The sequence below is a fragment of the Pleurodeles waltl genome, chromosome 6, assembly GCF_031143425.1.
Source record: "Pleurodeles waltl isolate 20211129_DDA chromosome 6, aPleWal1.hap1.20221129, whole genome shotgun sequence".
In the NCBI taxonomy this organism is placed as follows: domain Eukaryota; kingdom Metazoa; phylum Chordata; class Amphibia; order Caudata; family Salamandridae; genus Pleurodeles; species Pleurodeles waltl.
In genome coordinates this window covers 1,614,876,929-1,614,898,744 of record NC_090445.1, presented here as the reverse complement: position 1 = coordinate 1,614,898,744, position 21,816 = coordinate 1,614,876,929, and the positions used below count along the sequence as shown (strand labels likewise).

At 40.6% G+C, this 21,816-nt stretch overlaps 1 protein-coding gene and 1 long non-coding RNA gene across 3 annotated transcripts in view; one reads left to right on the top strand and one right to left on the bottom strand.

Annotated features, from left to right (window-relative positions):
* LOC138302192 (uncharacterized) overlaps positions 1-21,816 on the bottom strand; it is a 127,888-nt gene that overhangs the window by 36,822 nt on the left and 69,250 nt on the right. The window lies entirely within an intron of this gene.
* Positions 266-21,816, top strand: part of TNFSF15 (TNF superfamily member 15) — a 55,245-nt gene continuing 33,694 nt past the window's right edge. The window contains exons 1-4 of one of the 2 annotated variants that reach the window (XM_069241513.1): positions 272-546; positions 7,094-7,139; positions 7,757-7,798; positions 13,758-21,348. In XM_069241513.1, coding sequence (XP_069097614.1) covers positions 343-546; positions 7,094-7,139; positions 7,757-7,798; positions 13,758-14,182 — 717 coding nt within the window. In that variant the 5' untranslated portion in view covers positions 272-342 and the 3' untranslated portion in view covers positions 14,183-21,348. Of the gene's footprint in view, positions 547-7,093; positions 7,140-7,756; positions 7,799-13,757; positions 21,349-21,816 lie in introns of those variants that run through there. The other variant, XM_069241514.1, reaches the window with a different exon arrangement.

The following is a 21,816-nucleotide window of genomic DNA, read 5'->3' as shown; positions in this document are numbered from 1 at the left end:
GAAGGCCCAGACTCATGTTCGCACTCCCTCTTCTTCTTCGTCGTGGGACTTTCCAAAATTCGGAAGCAAAATAAAAGTAGATGTATGTGTCAAGGGGACAGACTCAGTCGGCTAGATTTAAATGAAATAACTGCATCTTCCTTTGTAAGCCAAGTTTCTGTTGTAGGCGGGCCGCTCCCTCAGTGACAGGATGACCTTTGTAGTGGGCGGGCACTTCCACACAGAACCCTCTCCACACGTGGAAGCACCATTTAAATAGGACCGCCTGCGCCAAACAAAGCACAGAGGAAGTTTGCTGGGAGACCCAAGGAGGCCAGCTCACTGACGCCGCAAGCCCCAGCCATGGAAGGAGGAGTCCAGACGATGCTGCAAGAAGAGAGAGGACTTATGCAGCAGGCTGAAGAGAACCTCCACACGAAAGGAGGCAGGAAAGCCCTATTGGCTGCGGCTTGCTGCCTTTTTACCATATGCATCCTGGGACTGCCCACGGCGTACCTGCTGACGAGGAATTCTGATGCAGCGAAGCAGAGCGCGAGCACCATACAGGTAATGGTTAACTTTCAAGGGGCGGGAAACAAGAGCAGAAACAAAGGTAATGTTATGAGACGGCTGCCGGAAGCTGATTGTTATAGTAACTGAGTCTCGATATTGGGGGAGAGCCGCGTAACTCGTGTAATAGATAAGCGTTTATGACACGTGTCTTCACAGGGTTATTAAATCCGTTGCCGTCAACGGGCGAAATGTAACAACACCAGTCATTAATTGAGTAACTCAAGGTTCTCGTGACCCAGCCTAATGCGAGGGCTATTGCACCTTTAAAATCCGATGCCTTGAGGACTGAATATTTAGGAGGTGCGATAGTAATCCCTTTTAAAAGGTTGAGACCTAGGGATCGGATTTTGACACTTTCGATACTCCGTACCTTACTCTTTAAAACGGCGCGTAACTTTGTGTTTTTGTGTGCTTTGCGTAGCAAAGTGTGCAAGCGCCCTTTAAAACGGCGCGTAACTTTGTTTTTGTTGTGCTTTGCGTAGCAAAGTGTGCATGTACTTGCATTTACGGGAATTTCCATTCCGCCGTAACGTTTTCGCTGGTTTGATGTGCCAAAATGCAACCGGGGAAGAGGCAGGCATGTTATACTTCCTGTGAAATTCAGGACTCCGATCCCTGCCCAAACAGCACAGTCCTAATGAGGGTCCTGATGTACATTACTTACCCCGACTCGCAGTCTTGGTCTGCATAATTTGAGCCTGTTTCCAGTAGTTGGGGAAAAGAGATACCTGGGCGTGATCCGTTAGCTGTCTGTGGAAAGTGGTTAGAATTCAGATGACCTGAGAGTTTGGTTTGCACTCTGATGGTGACAAGTTACACGATCGAATCACCACTACCGCTAAGACTTTAGCATCTGTGAAATCTGAGGGGCAATTCTGCGTGGTATGCCTGAACTTGTAGCACCATCACATTACCTGTCTAACCAACAAACTTGTAATAACTGCAAACAGAATGCTATATAAGGGGTCTGGTACTGTACAATCAAGGCAATAAGAGAGATGGCTCAGTTGCCTAAAGTCTATAACACACATTTAAACTGAGTGTTAGCACTCTTAGGGCCATATGTACCAACACTTTTTCCCATAGACACAGAATGGGTAAAAACCTTTGCTACATCTGGCCCTTAGCTACTTTGTGTAATCCTCCTGCATGATCCAGTTGCCTTAATTATGGCTGAGGTATGTACAACCGAAGAAGTATTTTGATGGACATGCACGTTTTGTGTAACTTGTGCTTTTTGATTTCACAGACCGATATTTAGAGGACAGATTTACGATTAGGCACCGTATTTTAAGGAAATAATTTTGGTTTTATTTTGTTTTTACACGTGTTTGTGATTTTTCTCGTTTATTTATTATTCACGCAAAACGCTTATACATATCAGCCAAGAAAGTCTGAAAGCTGTTGCTGCCAATGAAGCAAAAAACAAAAGTAGTTATTTAAAGCATGATACCTATTCATCTTTACACGCGCACACCCACATATATATGAAGAGAGATGGATAGATCTATCTCTCTAGATAGGTAGATAGATAGATAGGCACTGCGCGTGCCTTTATTGAGAAGCTGCAACAAACATAGCATTTTCATATTCAGCCTTTTAATTTAGATATATTAATTTATATTTATTTGTGACTAAACTTTCCTATCAGATGCACAGGGGCGGTTCCTCTTCAGGAGTGGAGGAGCGAAGTCCAGTCTACTGTGAGCGCGGCAGGCAAACAAATAAATAAAACAGCATAATGCCATTTCATTTTGCCCTCAGGCTTGCACTGTGTACAGTGCGAGCGTGAGGGCAGGGGGTGGGGCTGCATCTTGCAATTGCAGGATGACTGCTGCCCGTTGCAGTGCACATGGCAGGTTGGCTGTCTGTCTAGCTACTGCACGGCTGACATGCACACTGCAGACCCAGCAATCCCAGGGTTGTCAAACAGAAGGGTGACTGCTGGTACAGGCTCCTAGCCTCAACATGAGAGCTGGGTTAGCCTACTCCCACCAATCCTAGATCTGCTCTCATGCTGAAAACAGAATGAGAGCAGCTCCAGGATTGGTTGGAATCCCGTTCCTCTGATCAGGAAGGAAGTCCTTCCATTCCTGCTTGTGGATGCCAGGTGAGCTGCACATATGGTAAGTTTGGCACCATTGCGCCCTACCATATTTAAGACTTGCATGCCACTGCTGCAGATGCATGGTAACAAAGAGATAACGTCGGTCATAGAAGGCAAGTGTTTAAATAGATCCATATTGGAGGTAAATGGAACTATTCAGCAACAGTACATTAACATTGTTAGCAGAACGGTTCAGTGAGCTAAATGCTTCATGCTGACAAATGCGATGTTTTGTAGGATGAAAGTTTTAATACCAACTAGAAAGACTCAGCTTCCAGCATTGCAAGGCCAGTAAGTTGAGAACAAGAAATAAAATTATAGCATCATGTGTTAATTTCAAAACTTAGAAACCGCGGTGGTGAGGACTGAAAACACTACATAAATATCAAGTTAGCATTATACATTACACATGCCTACAGATTTGCGTGCAAGTGAGAAGGAGTGTTTTTTTTTTTTTTTAAGTAATATTATGTTTGTCAAGTCTGAAGTGAAAATAAAAACCTAGGGTCAGAATTTTAGCCGCCAGAAAATTTCCTGGAATTATATTTTTTAGGAGTACAGAATATAGAATAATTTTCTCACACACGTAAAATGGGCCTCTTAATCCTAAATTTCCTAAAATTAGTAATTTGTTGAGAAATTGTGGAGACCCAAGAAAAGTCTACGAAGATGCATGTTGATTTAAGAAGGAATAAAAGCAGGAATTACCATTTGTGTCCGCAGCTATACCTTGCTTCCAGGTTTATTAATGGGATGAGCTACTCTCTTAATTTAACTTTGGTCATTCCTGAATTTCTTTATCTTCTGTGGAACACTATCACTTAGTGTTTGAATCAGAAATTGCACTAAAGTTTATTTTTAAAAGTTAGCCAAGAGATCTACATATCACCCATCACTGTTCTGATCCAACGTACCATGCACACATCCAGGCTCAGTTACATGCATGTGAAGTGCTTGCCAAGGATGTAGGCTGGTGACTTAAGTATTGAAGAAACGTGCCTCTTCTCGTTTCATATTTAAAAGCAATACATGTGTGAGTATGGTGGCATTCGTTAGCCTCAAAACAATATCTTTTCTAGAACAGGATATGTACAATTCGATCAATGATCTTGGGTTGTAATTGTCTGACACCTAAGTAATATATCTCGACGACTTACTAAGTGAGGTGGGACCTGCAGAAAGATGCAGTAAGCTGCTGTGGTGTGTTGATGGGGCTTTGAGTGTGATGTCACCTAGACTTTGGTTTTACCTTATCAGTGGTACTAACGGTTGACGTCCATCAAAAGGGAACTTTGTATCATTGCTAGAGCCTTTACAATTCTCAAGGGAACGCTGTACACCTAAGAGGATGGTTGATGTCAGTGTCCCAGTGCTCAAGTATATCCTTTCAGATGTTTCATAAGGCTGCAGACTGACTTGGTATCATGGTCCCACTGAAATTAAAGTTTCAATGTATTTTGTTGGGAATTAACTTTTCAGATCTGAGGAGTAAATGGCTCATAGCAACTACTCTTTCAAAGATGACTGAAATAGCACTCTGTCTGGTCAGGTGTTGATCCAACAGGTGCTGCAAACCCTTGTAATTCAGATCTTGCTCCAAATAGGTAATGGTTCTTAGATATATATAATATTTAGGAACAAAATATGAAGGCTGCTATTTTGTCAGCACTGGGCCTGCTTTTGCACAAAGAGAACAATGCCATACTATCTTAAAAGTACTTTCGCCTGACCTTGCCAAGCATGCGGCAGATGCTTAATAGTTGTTTAGGTTTCGCCCCCTGTTTTGAAATCCATTGTATTTAATATAAATCTTAAAGGGGGCTTACATCCCACTCTTACTTTTTATCGGTTTCTGTGCTTGCCTGTTTCTATCGGTTGTAGCATGCCAATTCCTGTTCTTCTTCATGTGTTCTTCTTATCAGTATCCCACAGCCCAAGTACTCCTTTCCATTTGCATCAGACTTCTTTCTCAGCAAGCGTGTCAGCACCCATGTTTATCCCCTCCTCCCCTGACCTCTTCCCCAGGCGCAGCAGCTTGAGCTCCTGCGCCGCTCCTTCCACAGATTCTTATTGTCTTCGCACGTGTAATATTATTTGTGAACCGCAATCCCTATCGAAATGCTTTGCATGAGCACCACAAGCAGACCGTGACAAGTTTGAGAGCTGATACGTCACTCCGGAACAGCTTGCTAGCTTTGAGAAATACAGGGTAATGCACAGTCTGAAACACGTGGGCGCTCTCTGCATTCTGTTCAAACCGTTCGCGAGGACACTCCATGGCAATATCTCTAGTGGAATTGTTAATAAACTGCCAGCTTTTTCTTCATCTTTTCTGCGGCTCAGGACTTGAGGCATTCTTATCTGTACTTTTGTATTTACTGCTTAATAGCATATAGCGCGTTAACAGTGACTGGTTTGTAAAAGTCCTGTATTTCAAAGCGCTTCATACGGATAGGCTACATTCGCCCATTAAGAAAAACATATCTATTTGTATTTTTTTTAATTCCATGTTGACTCACTAAGTACCGTGCATCCATCCCTGCTTGTGACATGGTGACGATAGCGATTTATTATTGAAAGAACAGTTCTGTGAAGTGACCCCAAGCTCTTGGATTTATTTACAATCTTTCCAGTTTTGAGGCCATGCTGGAGGAGAGTGAGGTCTTTGTTGTAGGCGCTGCCTGGTCGTCCCCCCTTTTTTTTTTTTTTTTTTTTCTTGTGAGGTTAAACATCAATTTATTTCAGGAACAAATTCACTCTTAGATTTTCAACATGTGTAAATAAAGCATTCACATGTGGAATCAGAAAGCCCCACCAGTGCAGCCTGTATATTCCTTTAGATATGTACTGTAGAGATCATGAGTTTTCTAAACCCTAGCCATGTACACATTTTGAATATGTTTAGTATTTTGCCTGGGGTTTACAGTGATCGTGTGGCCAGCAACATAGTAATATTAGCTCATGGTTGGAAACAAAGGAATAAGTCAGTATTTTTGGGTTTCTCACAGTGCCACCCACCACCTGTGCGAAAAATCAAAATAGAAAAACAAACCGATTGCTTAATCAAGTGGCTACGTGTGCCAACAGTGCAAGCTCTCCAGCACGTAGTATCAGAATGCGGTAGTTGAGCAGAGCTCCACTACATTCACTGTATTATTTTTTTTTTTTTTTTGTGCAAAGACAACAACAGCAACTACATGTATTTTTAGAAGGAAACACTTTATGTTGGGCAAAGATTTGCATCTCCTGCTTTGATCACCTACATTTACCTTCCTCATCTCCTGGGTTAAAAAAAAATACGAGTTTTTTTTTTCTTTTGCATTTGGCAGCAATCTTTACGTTTTAATTTCTTGCTAACACTCCAAACGAGGGCATGTTTGCAGTTCGCCCAGTGCTTAATTTATAAATAAAATCGTTCCGGTGCACAAAACCCTCCTCCTAAACACGCGGTGCCGCAATTAAATGTGCGAACACGGTATAGTGAGGCGGGGTAATCCCGAAGCCATCCTGGGCTTCTTTAGTCCATTTAAAGCCACTCCTTGCCCCTTCCGCTCACTCTTGCAGCTTTCTGCTTTAACCCGTTTTGACCGCTTTCGTTTTTCTCTTCCTCCGTCTTTCCCAAATGCTTGAGGCTGAAAAATAAGTGCCGGCCCTCGAAATTAAGTGCCGGTGCTCCGTACCAGAAACAACAAACACAAATTAATCACTGAGTTCGTCTCACCTCACAGCATCTATGTTTGTCCTTCCCCCTTCTCTCCCTCTGTTATTTTAATGCTCCTTCTCTAGTGTGTGTTGTCCCGTCCATGCTTACCAATTTTGTGTCTCCCTCGCCCCCACCCTCTGTTGGTATTTCCCCATCCCGAGCAGGTCACCCCCTCCTGTCCTTACTCAGCTCGCTCCACACGCCCCCTTTCATCTGTGCTCAGGGGAGAAATGGTTGTTTGCCACATTCACCAGAACATCATGTTTTTAGACAGAACGGCGTTAAATCTGCCAGACCGTGGTGTCAGCATCCCGGCATGGTCACTCAGTCGCTGGGTTTGAGGGGATGTATAGCTCTCCACTGGAAGGCTAGTGCAGTCACACCTCAGAACATTTGTCTGGCTGAAATACCTCCTTTTGGTTGAGAGCGTAAACATCATGATGTGGGAAGCTCTAGTGATTACGCAGTCTTAGAGGCTCTGCTCGTCTCTTTCAAACTCTCATCCTTCCTTTACTGTCTTGGAGATTCTATTTACCGCATGTCCTTTTTCTGTTGCGCGATAAGCTGCAGGAAAAAGCGGTTCTTGGGTAGAGCTGGTACATTCGTCTGAGCGCAGACTTATTTAATGTCTCCAGAAAGATGGCGACAACACATTATTGTATTAAGTGGCGTTTTTTGTAATTTATTGCTCTATTCTGATTTACCATTGTGCTTTACGTTTTTTCCTCTAGATTCAGAATCGAAGCCTGCAACCTTCCGGGCATCAAACGAGAGGAGGTTAGTTTTCTGTTCTAGCCCCACTTCATTGGCACGTGTTAAAATGCCCCTGTTCTTTTTCATTCCACATTGTCTATTTTTGGATGTTTTCCAAATCCCGTCCTTGCCTGTTCCCTTACCCTTTTATCCAGTCCTTATGCCATAGTTGTAAAAAGAAAAAGGCACATCTCATACTTTCTAGCCCTCTGCCTCACTGGGCTTCTTCTTCTCCACAGTCCTCCGCAGAGGCCATGATCTCCTCACTGTATCTGCTATGCGCCCTACCTTCTACTGCATCTTTGGCTTGTGCTGCAGTTAGTAGATATGCGAAGGGAATCACCCGGATAGCTACACACTAACTGATTGATCAGAAGACCAACTGGATCCCTTCCAGCTGATTCTGTGGTTAATGCCAGACATTTCCCCTGGATTGTGACCCCATTCCGTTATCTTGGGGCCATCGAAAAGCATCTGCTAAGGCAGTACAATCTATCAACATTTTCCATACATTCTCGATAATTGCTGTTCTACTTTTATGCACTGCCCATTGACACATATAATATGATATTTAAAATACCACATTATTCATTGTTTGACTGATTATTTTTCTAATGTAATTTCCCAACTTCTTCTTCCAGTAAATCATCCGCAAAAGGATAAGCCCCGTGCACACCTCACAGGTACAAACTTAATGATTTATTATTCTCTCAGAAGGTGTATTTCAATGTAATAATAACTTTAAATGCTTCTAACCATTCAATTCGCTAACATAACTTCATAACAATTCATTTAAATTGTTCTTGTTAATATTTTAATGTCCCTTGTTTGGCCTGTAGCTCCCCTTGCCCATCAAGAGCGCTCTTCCACCGTGCCCACTCTGACACACTTGCACTAATTAGGAGAAAACAACCTCTTGCTTGAGAGAAAACAACCTCTTGCTTGAAACAAGTAAAAACTATAAGTTGGAGTAAACTTTGAGGTCTGCCAGTTTACATTCTTGAGAATTCACTGATGTGACTTTTTTAAACAATCAATGGAAAATTCGATTGGGTTATGGGTCAGCCCTGCTGACAACAACCACTGATGTAGTCTGTGGCCTGCGAAATGGTTCGCTGAATTGTGTTGTTGGTTGAGAGTTTCTTGTTTAGGTTTCTGGGTCCGCATGTACCTCTATGAGCAGGTGAGAGTGTATATTACATAGTCCTTATTGAAAGTTCGGATCTGAGGTTGGATTGTGAAGAAAAGGGGCGCACCTATGGTTGCCTCTTATGATGTTTTTCATTGTTCATGTTGTGATTCACGTACTTCTCGATCTCTTTCCTAGATATGACTCAGAGAACATGGTAAGGAGGACAGTGGTCATGGAGGAACAGAAGGGAGGAAAAAGGGAGTCAAATATAGAATGGAGGCAATCCTGTTGGGGTCTGGGCCCTGCCCTGAAGTGGCACAGTGCCGTCCTTTTGCCACTGGATTGAGTGGGATCCTGTGGTTTATGAATCTATGGGGAGGAGTTGGGGTCTCAGCCGGCTCAGTTTGTGTAGTGTGCCTGTCTGAGAGTTTATGCTCCAGTTGGGCACCAAATTCTGCACATTTAGCCGTAAATTGCCCTGAATAGAGGTATGAGATTGGTTATGGGGGACTGAAACGAACCACAAACTTTAGTGCAGGACAAGGAACATGGTTATTATAAAAAAAAAAAAAAATTAACCAGATTCTCTTGTAAGTGCATCCATTCTGTTATGCTGCAGAACTTGTTTGGGTTGATTCTCCTTTGAAATATATTTTCCAGACAGCTCTACAGACACAGCCTTTGCTTACTGATGCCTTTCACAGGGTGGTTGTCTCAGGCTTGAAGCACCCACAACAAAGTCACAAATAGATGTGAGGTTTCTGTGCTTGGATGTCTGCACCCCAACTGAAAGTGTAATCTCGGAAGACAAAAGGACGGGTCTTCCATAAGGGGTCACCTTCACCTTGCAAACAGAACCTGCAGACCCACACTTTTGTAATTAATATTATGAGCCAAACTAACATAATAATATTATGAGTCAGAACTGAGGATTAACATCAGAAGACATCGCTTCTAGTACTTGCAGAATATCATTTTCAATGTTAGCTTTAGTCCCCATATTTCCTCACGTTGCTATAATTTTAAGATTAATACTTCCCTCGAGTATAGCTGAAAACACTCACTATTTCCCTCAATATATGTCCAGCCATTACCTTACGCTTCCAAATCCTGAGATGGTTTGCTGTCTTTTATGTGAAATAAGTCTAGTAGTAGCCTATGAGTGGACAGACTGTTCTCCTGATTCTATTGCCATCAAAAGTGTTTAATAGAGCACTATCTTCACATGGAAACAAAATTGTTTCTTTTTACATTATTGCATGCTATCTCACAATGCATTCTTTATATCCTTACATTCTGAAAAAAAAAGTGGACTTTACTTGAAAATATCAAATTGTCAGTTCCACTTTTTCTGTTCAATGTCCCTCCTCCCCCTTTCACCCTCTGCATGCCTACTGTCTTAGTACAACCTACCTTCTCTCAGTCACATACATGTTTGCCTTAATCTCTTTTTAGTCAAACTGCCTATTTCAAAGACCTCAACCTCTCCTTTGAAGCCATCTAGCAATACCTAATCTTCTCTAGCCTCCAGCTTTCCGCATGAACTCACATAAGCGCTGCCTAACTACTTCTGCTCAAACCTAACTCTTCTTAATTTAATCTACCACACAAAATGAAGTAAACGTATAGCATGGTTATGCTTGAGTGCACAAGACTAATTCCAATTTGTGTAACAAGTAACACTGGACCAACAACTAACCTTGTGTTCTGGTGCAGCATGCTTCTAACCATAAAATGCTTCAATATCTCACCTGGGGTATTAAGCAATATATAAATACAATTACACATGCAGACAGGCTATTTAGAAGTGCAAAACACCTTTGTGAATTCGTAAACGTTTAGATTGAAGTTGTAAAAAGATTTTGGTGAATTAGGTTTTTGAGACAGCAGATATACTCCCAGGTGTAAGGAGTCAGTAGTGAGTGTGTTCAGTGGTTGGAATGGCATGTGAGATGGTGCACAGCCAGAAATGCACATATTTGTGGATTTTCATAAAATACATGGGGGAAAAAAATATTTTCCTCTGAAGTCAAAGAAATATAACAATTGCACCCACACCCCAAAAAACATGCAGCAGAGCCAAATTTACAAGTGGCATTTACTACAAACAAAAAGGAGCACTAGGAAGTCCAGCACCAGACATGACCAACCACTGATACTGCAACAATGTCCCATAGAAAATAATAGCAGCAGAGACTTAAAATCGAACACCATGAAAAATAATTAGGGGAGGGTGTAATGGATCATTCTGGCCGCAGAACTGTCAGACTCTATTCTACTCTTGTAACTAGGAGTTCTGGCCAAATTCCGCCAATCGCCGCGTTTCAGGATTTTGTTTTTCCACATGGCTCCAGCAATGCGAGAGTAAGTGAGATTTGGTGCCAGATGTATCAAAAAACCGAATTGCATTTCTTAAGTAGCGAATTTTAAGAAATGCAAAATGGTATGTATGAATTTTGCGGTTCGGTAATAGCGATTTCTTAAAATTCGCAAATGCTTTTACCGAATCGCAAATGGAGAATCCGACCCCATTCACATCTATGGGCCTGTAGGCCCATAGTTGCAAATGTTTTTGCATTTCCCATTTGCATTTCCAGTTAGGAATTAGCAAATTAGAAAATGCAAATCCCAGGGCGCTGGGGACCTAAGGCTCCCTCTGCTGCACCCCAGCACATTTTTTATGGACATGTGAAGCACACACACGCCTTAGGGGCATGTGTGCACTACATGTCAATTTTAAAAATGCATTTATAATGCATTTTTAAAATTTGCACATGGTTACCACCAAACTTTAATTTGTGGTAATTGCATTTCCTAACTGCCCAATTCGCATTTAGGAAATGCTTGATATATGTGCTTTGGAAATCGCAAATAGGAATTCTCTATTTGCAATTTCCAATTTAGAGAATCGCAATTTGTGATTCTCTAAATGGGGTCGCAATTTTAAGGAACGCTATTTTAGCGATTCCTTAAAATTGCACAGCGAATGCCTTTCATACATTGTGAAAGGCATTTTTGCCTTTGCAAACGGCCGAATTTTGCAATTCGCACCGTTTGCGAATGCAAAAAAGCTTCATACACCTGGCCCCTAGCTCAATATTTTAGCACCGGGGTCAGGGCGATCACGGTTGGTCGTGGTCAGATGGCTGGTTTTCGAGTAAATTTGCTGCAGCTCGAGTAGATTTTCTACTCAAGATGCAGCAAAATCAACAATAATGGCCGTGCAGTCTTGTCCATGGAATGGTGCTGTTTGCGCTGATTTTTCAAGGCTGCTAATGCTACCTGTGGTAAACTTCAGCATGAGTAGCGCAACATGCATATTTTCTATCTGTTGGCAGAACTCTCCTGAATCTTGCAAAATGTTTGTATAATCCATGGAATTCTGCAGAGTGAAACTCTGCGAGTTCTGCTGACCCCTCGAAATAATGTTAAATTAGTCTTATTACTAATTTTTTATAATATCTATACATTAAACTGAATGTTAAGAAATGAAATATATTTGAAAGTATAATAATTAACAACAATATATTTGAATTGAATAACCTTTCTTAATTGAAACATGAATCCAACTATATTTTAAGAAAGAAAATTAAATGCATTTCAATGAATTCTATACATAACCTTTTGGTTTTCTAACACATGATTATTAAATAATAAAATACCTTAGGTGGGATTTTTAAACCATCTTTGAAAAATACTTTTTATTTCATTTAATATAATTAAAAGACTTTAATAATTATATAATAAAAAAGGTAATAGTTTAAAGTTACTAATAGTATCATTTCACATGTATGCAGAGGTCTACTAAAGCAGAGCTCTCCATATGGTAAAGTATTAGGGAAAAGTGTAAAAGAGTATTAAACTTCACAAAAAACGAGAATTATTAATGTAAAATAATTGTGCATACTTATCCTAATTTTCCAGGGTTAATAACTTAATTTGAGTTTAAAATATAATTATTTTAAATATATCAAATTATGTCAACATTATTAATCAAATAAATCCTAAGTAATTTATTTTGTATATGTATTAATAACAGAATTTCTAAAGGAGCTAATTATGTTACTATAAAATAATTTACATTTATCTCAATGAAAATAACTTACATTCATTTTTAAATTTTAAAGCTTATTACACTATTTTAATTTGAAATAAAATGTCTTCTTTTTAGATTGTTTTATTCTTAGTTAATTTTAACATTGAATTAAATTAATTTCCATTTTTATTTATTTGAGTTTAAATAACTTATGTTTGTTCAAAGTTATTTCCTGTGGGGCACTATACAAGTGTTTGGTCATGTGTGGTGTTGGGTGTACTCCTGCTGTGGGCTAGAACTTATTTTCAACAGTTTGTGGTAACTTTAGAAGTGCAGTTTTGTTAATAGGAGTGGGCTTACTCTTTTGTGGATGGGTGCATTTGAAGCCCCAAAGCCCTCCTTACCCCTCAGTTAACTCCCATGTTTTTGTAAGTGTTCTCCATTTACCAGCCACTCTTCTCTGTCACTATCATATTTTCTAATAAAACATTCTTACATGTGGTGACATTCCAGAATCAGGGCAGATATCTTCCCACAGAAAAGATAGAAGAGGCAAATCTGCAGAAGGAAGTTTGCAAATAGCATTTTGTAGTGCATTAGTAGTACGACTCTAGTACTATTAAACATATGACAAAATGCAGTTTGTGAATTGTTCTCCATGAAATTGCATGTGCTATTTGTGCAAATAAATCTGCAATTTTGCCAACCCCTAATCCGTAAGGTACGATAGAGCCTAGTGTGAGTTGTGTTTGGCTTCTCTAGCAATAGCTTTACATGTTGAGGCTGCGTCTGATTGCTTTTGGTACAAAAACTCTTTGAAAAATAGACCTTTTGCTGCTGCTGACAATCATGGGTGTTTGGAAATTGACAATTTATCCCATACATAATTGCCGGTCCATGATAGAAGCTGTTTGTTTTCATTTGTTATTCACGGAGGACAATCCAAATTTCAAGAGGCTTGTCACCCATATTTCTCTTGGATACTTCATACATCACCATATGTTACGATAAATATGAAAATGATAAAGAAGCTATTAAGACCTTTTCAAAGTGAGTTTAATACATTCTTTATACTAATCCTTGGAAAAATCATCCTTATGTTTCTCTGTGCCAATTTAATTTTCCAAATAGTCCAACTTGGAAAACCTAAATCGAAGGTATTGCAATAATAAAATTAAGAACAAGAGGAGATTAGGACAGATACAACTGTGTTTAAAAAAAAAAAACATGTTAATAATGAATACAATGCCACAAGTGAAAAATGTTCGGATTGTGTAATGATGAAGCTGGAACTGTTTTTGGATTAATCATATGGATGGGTTTGGAAGGTTACACACAACCGTAAGCTGAACTTGTTGCCTATGGTGTGAAATACTCTAAACAATCCCAAACACTTCTTTCCTAAGGTAGAATCTGAGTTGCAGTAACTGATGTCCCCATCTGAACTCTGCCTTTCTTTTTTTTTTTGTCTTAGTCCAGCACGGTGACTGGCAGAAAAATACAAAAAGTAATGCAGTCCAGTGGGAGGACATAAAAGGCCTTGCCTTCACCAGGAGCGGAATGACGTATCAGAAGCCATGCTTGAAAATCCCATTGTCCGGGGATTACTTTATCTATACTCAGGTTACATTCAGACACAGTCCTCCAGAAGGCCACCAGAACTCATTGAAGCACATCGAACTGCGCATTCAGAAAATTAGCCTGAGCTATGGCAAGCCTGAAGACCTCCTGTCCAGCACAGAGTCTTTGTGTGCAGGATGTAGCTGGGTTCAGCCCATTTATCTGGGAGGAGTGGTAACTCTGGATGAAGGAGATTTACTCTCAGTGAATGCAAGTGATATACGTGTAGTGGACAAAGGATCAGAGCACAAGACTTTCTTCGGTGCATTCTTACTATGAGAAGGAGAAAAAAACATGCACAGTTCAATTCTTCTTTTCCCTGACTCTCAAAGGACACTACGCGAATTCATTTTCCTATTCTTTGACCTCTTCTCGGGTACGCTAGTATCTGACACTCAAGAGTTGGACACAAATCAATGCGATTGCCTTGGTTGCATCTAATGAGACTACTCTTTTGTGGTGTATGTTCCTTACCATTAAAACCTCTCACAGTTTGAACATACATCGCTTTCGAGGATACCTGCAGTTATCTAACTTTAGGATGAAAAAAAGTGATTGGAGAGCTTCAGTTGCTTCCAGCTTCCACACTGTGCGCCTGTGGCACTGGGGTACAGACATACAGTTACAACGTTTAAGCCACGTAGCTGAATGTCCCTGTATCATGAATTCAGCATCCAGTTAGGAGCTTCTGATGTAGACGGTGCAAGTGTGCACTGAATCACCTGCCCTACACATTACACTCCTATAACTCCTTGTTACAGGGATTGACTGATAGATTAAAACTCTTAGTAGATGGCTGATAGATGTGCTGGGCAAGAAGTGCAGTTTGCCTAACTGCCGTGGAATTGGGTTCTCATTAGAATTACTGGGCGTCATACATTCAGGTGCAAGATTACAACTGCATCAGAAGTTATCTCTGTGGGAAATGGGATAACATTGGAATCAGGCTTTCCACACTGATTTCTGCAGCTCTTTCCTCCAGTCTGGTCCATTTCCCCCAAGCATAATTTGTGATGCCTGTCTCGGTGGAATGTGCCCGGGGAAGAAACCTTGGGGTGGGAAGTTCCATCACAACTTGTAATTCTATTGGAAACTTCCACTTTTACAAAAGCCCTCGTAACGAGTGCCTATGACCTGTTACTGGAGTTTATTTTAACTAAAACCCCTGCTTGGCTGGAAAACTTGAATGTGGTTTACAGGGAAGTTGGAAGCAAAGTGAGACTCCAATTTCTACAAACATAAAAAATTATATATATTGTACTTTTTCTTTTAGCACATAGCATACACGCTACTTTACTTTGGGGTGGCCACACTACCCTATGTCATTATGGACAATGTTTCAAGTCCTGGGATTTACTGTGACTGCCTCATTCATTCTGTGTGTTGTACTCTTGGTTTGCTTCCACTGTGGTAATTAAATTTACTCACCTGAAAGTAATGATGTTTAGTTTAAAAGTTCAGAACTGAAAGCAGTATCCTCAAGGACATGGAGTGAAAAGATTACCCGACTTGTCTTCCATGAAGCAATTTATCAATGTCCCTTCTAGGAAGGGTGTTTCTAAAAACATACACACAGGATAACTGCAGGTGATCCCGTAAATCATTATGCCATTTCCTCAAAGACCTTTTTTTTTTTTATTATGAAAAGGGCTTGAGCGTGTATTTAATTCCTGCTGTGCAGGAAGTTCAGGTGACCACTCCAGTGGTGTTATGCTGGACCTCTCAGGAACCTTTGCTCAGGGAGCTCCCATATTTCCATGGCCACCACTTGGTCCTACATGACACCAGGGTATTGTGTACTAAATATTGCCTGACAAAAACCTTGTGTCCTAAATACCATTTATAAAAATATTTGCCCCATTGTAGAAATAATATAAAATCTACACTCAATGGGCCGATATGTTGTCAGTGATGTTTAGGACACTCTATCCTAACAACCCCTCGATCCAGGAACTTATATGTCTGTAGGGCAGCGAGTCTCGGTGAAATTGTGAGGGACCTCCAAAATATTTTCCCCTTGATATGAGTTTGCAAGAGACATCCCTTCTACTACAAGGATTTACACACATGCAGACTTTGTAGTCTGCTTATAACCCGACTTTCCACACTCTGTCACCTTCCCGAAACTAATTTTAGTTGTTTTTAAGTAACTGAGGCTTTTTTTCTGCGAGCCTGCTATTCAATACTGTTTGTTGTGATAATCTAGACACTTGTGCCAGAGCATATGTTTTTCTTTACATTGTGATGTCAATAATGAAGAATCATTTGTTACTAAGTGGGGAAGCCATAAAGCACTTGACTACCAGTTAGAACCATGCCTGTAGAGCTAGTATCTAAATTACGGTGACCAATGTGTAGGAAACAACTTGAACAAGTAAGAATATGAGTTGGAAAGAAGCTGGTGCTTTAGGCTTTGCCCACTGGTTACTTTATAATAGTTTGCATCGTTGGTGCTTATACCTTCTTGTACTGGACAAACTAAATGCAATTACCTAGTTGATTGTTCTCTGCTATTGCACTGACAGTGATGACTACTGATTTGGGATCATTGGTCAATGTTCTGAAAATGACAAGTTCATTTCCAAAAATATGACTTGTATTGCAGCTTGGTAACTTTCAGAAAACAGTATTTTATTTCATTACTTTTATTCCTGATGCACTAACAATTAACTTAAATCTATTGATAAAATGAGATGTTAACACTTAAAGCTCACCTTGGCCTGTGCTCCAGCCTCCTTTCTAGCACTGAATGCTTTTTCTTCTACGAAAGCCATCTCTCAAGCATTCAACAGGAGTGCCTTCCTATGAACACTTTTGCAGCAGCACAGTGAGCAAGTTGTGTATGGTATAACGTCTTTATCAGCAAGTCCCTTGCTCTCACTATGATGTGCAGAAATGGGCAATATATAATAAATAAACATAATCTAGAATGGCAGGTGCAAACTATGTGAAAAAACATGTTGCTATCCGTGGGGGTGTGAGGGCAGATTGGATTCCTGGCACGTGTCAACGTGCCTAACATACAACCAGCTACATCATTCGATCTACTTTGTCGATATGACTTAATGCACATCATAGAGTGTGAGAAAACCGGGCTGATTGCAGAAGCCCCCTAACTTTTTACCCCCATTTTCACTTTTCTGCTGGTATTTTCTTGACTCTGATGGTGCCCAGGGTACTGCTAACCAGTCCCAAGGCCTTTGCTCTGTGTTAAATGAGTATGCAAATTAGGTTAATTGTAATTGGCTATGTCAACCTACCTATAAGTCCCTAGTATATGGTAGGGCATGTAGGTTTAGGGACCCCAGCTTTGAAATAAAATTTATATACAAATTCGACTTTGGAATTAAAAGTACTTCCAAAGTCTTAAACTGCCTTATTTGTTTCATATGTCACCCCTAAGGTATGCCATAAGTCCCCCTTGGGTTAGGTGCCATGTAACTATAAGCATGAACCTTATAAAAATTGTTTTATAAGTCCTGGTGAGCTAAAATAGCCAGATACCTTGATTTTGGTATCAAATTAATTGTTCTAATAAATCCCACAACTTGTTTGATTTAATATAGCTAGTGCAGCTAAAGAGTTTTAAAACTCTGCCTGAAAGTTGCCAACTTCCAATCTTCTCTGATTGGCCAGGCTGCCTTGAGGAGGTGTGAAGTGGCCTGGGGTGAATACCAAGGATGTGCCTGGGGGAGGAGATCTGCCTTCAGCAGGTGGTGAAACAGGATGGGGCAGAGCAGCCAACCTGGTCTTCAAAGGCAGGGAAGGACATTTGGAGAAGGTCAGAACCTCACCAGTTCCCTGCAACCCCATACTATTAGGTGCCCTCTTGATTAGGAGAGAGCAGGAGAGGGATGTGTTTAGGATTTTTAGCCACACCAGTGGGTGAGCTCAGCCAGATCTAACATCCAAAAATCAGTTTCAGCCATGTTGGATTTTTGAAGAATGTTGCATCCTGGGATTGATCTTTGCCTCCCTTCAAGGAAGTGGTCATCAAAGGGGGGGGCAGGCCTGCCTGTGATTGGACAGTCTGCCCCCCCCCCCCTCCTTTCCACCCATGGAGCAAGGATATATATGTCAGGGCTGCACCCACACCCGATCCCTACAGGGAAGAACATCAGAAGAAGGACTGCCCTGCTGGACCCATGACCTGCACCGGGACACTGCACTCTGAAGGACCGCACCAGCTGCACATTAGGGCTTCACCACTTAAGAGACTTTGCCTGGCTTCAACTAGTTCAAGAAGGGACTCCATGCTTGCTTCAGGTGAAAAACAGCTATACAGAGTCCCAAGCATCATATCCGGAAGAAACTGACCAGCATTTTGGAGTTTGAGCCAGGTGCATCTGGGAGTTGGCGTCCTAACCCTCAAAGAGCAACTCGTAGCTTCTCGAACCTTGGGTGAGCCGTGGACTCCTAATGGACCTTCAAAGACCTTTTGGAGGAAGATCCAGAAGTTTTGGAAAAAAGCTCCATAAAAGGACCGATCCGCCATCGAGAGTCAAGCCGGCTAACGTCGACCGCAACCTGGACTGACTTGCATGTTCGTCCCACTGAAAAGCTCCGGAGCCCTAGACTTCCAGGATTTCACCAGGGGCTCTTGGAAAGGCAATCTGACGATGTCATCTTAAAATCGGCTTGCTGTGGAGGGTCATCTGACGTCAAAGAGTAAAAGCTAAACAAAAATAACTAAGTTCCGAAGGTAAAAAGTTGACCTGGACTCCCCAGTCAGCGTATCTGGGGCGAGCTCCAGTGATGTAAGATCAAGTTTCAGCTTTGGCCCGGATGAAGATTTTCCCCCCGAAAAATTGTCTAAGTCTGAACGTAGAACTCTTCACTGAGGTGTCCTGTGACACGTATCCAAAGAAGGCTTCATGGAGGTCAGAGTGGATTGGTGACTTCGTCCTGCTTAAGAAAATCTTCAAGAAAATGACTAAGTCCGAAGGGAAACTTTTGACCGAGACTTCCCGCTTGCTGTAGCCATGCAGGGCTCTATTGCGGTTGGCCTGAAACTTTGACTTTGCTCCAGTCAGGGTGCAACCACATACCCAGATTGGCGCTTTTTGTTTCTATGTGCTAGAAAACATTAATTCTTAAAAAATTCATATCTCCGGGTTCACCTTATCTGATTTGTATTCATTTTGGTGTCTTTTTAAAGCTAAAAATATAATCTATTTGTATAAATAGGTGTTGGATTTTCATTGTGTTTTGTGTTTGAATTATTTACTCGTTTGTGATTTTATATACTTTACACACCTGTCTCCTAAATTAAGCCTTGTTGCCAATCTACGAAGGGTTGAGCTGGGTTTAATTTATTGAGACCTAACTGGACCTAAGTGGCGGCTAGTGGCCTGTTGCTAAGTGTAGGTACTTACCAACTATTGCTCAGATTTATATACACAGCTGTCTAATGAATGTGAGTGAAAGAGCTGCAGTTATGGTCGGCCCCTTTTCCCAGCTATTCTGTTCAATTATAAATTGGAACCTTTTGTGCAAGATAATGAGGCCCACCCTTTGCATTCAGCAAACATTGAACTGTATTTTGTAAATACAGCATGTATGGTGCAAGGCCAGATCTACTGTTTGTATAACATAGACCCCTACAAGTTCAGTTGGGGCACAGAAAGGACTTGGAAGGAGTTAAGAAGATCAGCCTCCTCTCTCTGTGGGCGTACTCCAACACCCACTTTGCTATGCCCAGCACATGATCTGCCCTTGCTGAACTCCACATAACTTATGTGCCACCCCTTTAAAACCATACTAGCTAAGTGACTCCGGTATCATATTTCCAACCATCAGAATTGATATTTGGTAGATTAATTACCCACATGCTGAGAAAAGTCCTAGTTTTCAGATGATAACTAGAATAACTTTTAAATGTATTCTTTGCAAGAACTTGAATGTATAATATTTGCCAAAATATGGACATGACTTTGAATTTCAAAGTATTTGGCTATGTTAGCAAAATTATTATTTAGGAATGTATGCAAGCAGTGCAGGTCTTTTACTAAGTAAGGACCTGATTTAATATTTGGGTGGTAATGGAAAAAGCTTCAGTTACATTGGAGAATCCAGGAGCCAGATGTACAAAATATTTTGCCAGTTGCAAATGGCCCATCGGGCTGTCTGCTACCGGAAAAATGCTTTTTACAATGTATCAAAGGCAAAATGCAACTCGGTAACCTATTACAGAATCACATTTTGCTTTTGCGATTCTATATCAGGAAGGGACGTGATCAGGGCGTCCCATCCTAATACCGAATTGCACTGGTATGTATGAATGTTTTGCGACTGAAATACAGTTGCAAAACATTCACATGTTATCAACTCCTTGAAGGAGGTGATAACACATTTGCAAATGGGAAGGGATCCCCAAGTGACCCCTTCCCCTTTGTGAATGTGGGTGCAAGCAGTTTTTAAGAGGAGGCAGTGGTCCCAACCACCACTGCCTATTCTTGCACAATAGAAAACATTTCAGTTTTCTTTTTGAAATGCATTCCGTTTTCCTTTAAGGAAAACGGGCTGCATTTAAAAAACAAAATGCTTTATTTAAAAAGCAATCACAGACATGGTGGTCTACTGGCCCCATTCCTGTGATTTTGGCCATTCCCAATGGGTTGCAAATTGTGACCTGCCTCATGAATAATGACGAGGCAGGTCCATTTGTGACCCACTGGGAATCACTTACTGTGTCAAACACACTGTTGTACATTGCAGTTTGTGATTTCCTAATAGCGACTTGCTAAAATGGGTAATTAGGACATTTTTGTACATCTGGCTCCAAAAGTGGAATTCCATTCACCATTGGTGTAGAGAGGAAGGGTGAAAACCCACTACCAGTTGTTGTGCCTCCAGATTTAGCACTTATTTCAGAAATCACAGGGTTTTGAATTACTAGCCAACTTTATATCAGGCCATGGATCTCTTGGATCATCCTTCCCACCACATACTAAGCAGTGTTTTTAAGTATTTCAGTCAATGATTTCTTTAAAAATGTTGAACTAACTTCTTTAGGCCCTGGAGTTAATTTCAATCTTGATGGAAAATGCTTTGTATTTCTGTTAATAATACTAATTCCAGACGAAAACTGGAAGTACTCTTTTTCACCTCCTTAGTGGCAGCCAGTACGAAATTGTATCGGCGAATTTTCCTTCAAATTTAGCACATCTTTCATTAATTGGATGGGTTTCCTGTGGCACCCATCTCTGATACAAGCCAGCACTAAATGAAATGTTCATTGCTTTGTTGCACAAAGTGAGGGAACAACAGAGATTGTGGTTTCCTCGAAGACAGCTAGAAGTTATTGAAAACGTTTGTATTGTATGATATAATATAACGTATCATAAGGTTAATACAATTGAATGATCCATTCCTATTCTATACCTGAGCTCCATTGTATTTTTGTATGCTTTTATAATTTACTATCACTTTGTTAATATTTAATCCAAATAAAAACTTTTTTAAAACTATTAGTGTTATACGTTTAATCATCTAGTCTCACGTTGTTAAATAATTCATTCTTGTGTCTGCATGTATGGCTATGAGAGTGTTGATGCGCAGTTGTTTGAGATGCAGTGATATGAGTGAGGCTGCTACTTCATTTTTTAGTTAAAAATCGTGGTGCTCAATGCAGTAGTTGTGTGGTCAATATGTATATTTTTTACAACTAATTTGTAACTTTTTTTTTTTAATCCCCCAAGATACACTAAATACACACAAATACGAATGGAAATATAAAAATAATAAAAAAAAAAAAACTGAAAACGTCTATAGTGCTCTAATATGGAGCATGAGAATTAAATTAAGTCAATGATACAAATTCTTTCTTAATACCCGACCTCGATGAAAGTCAAAGAAATAATAATTCCTTCCTCCTTTCAAGTGAAATTGCTCATGCGTTCCTAATGTACACC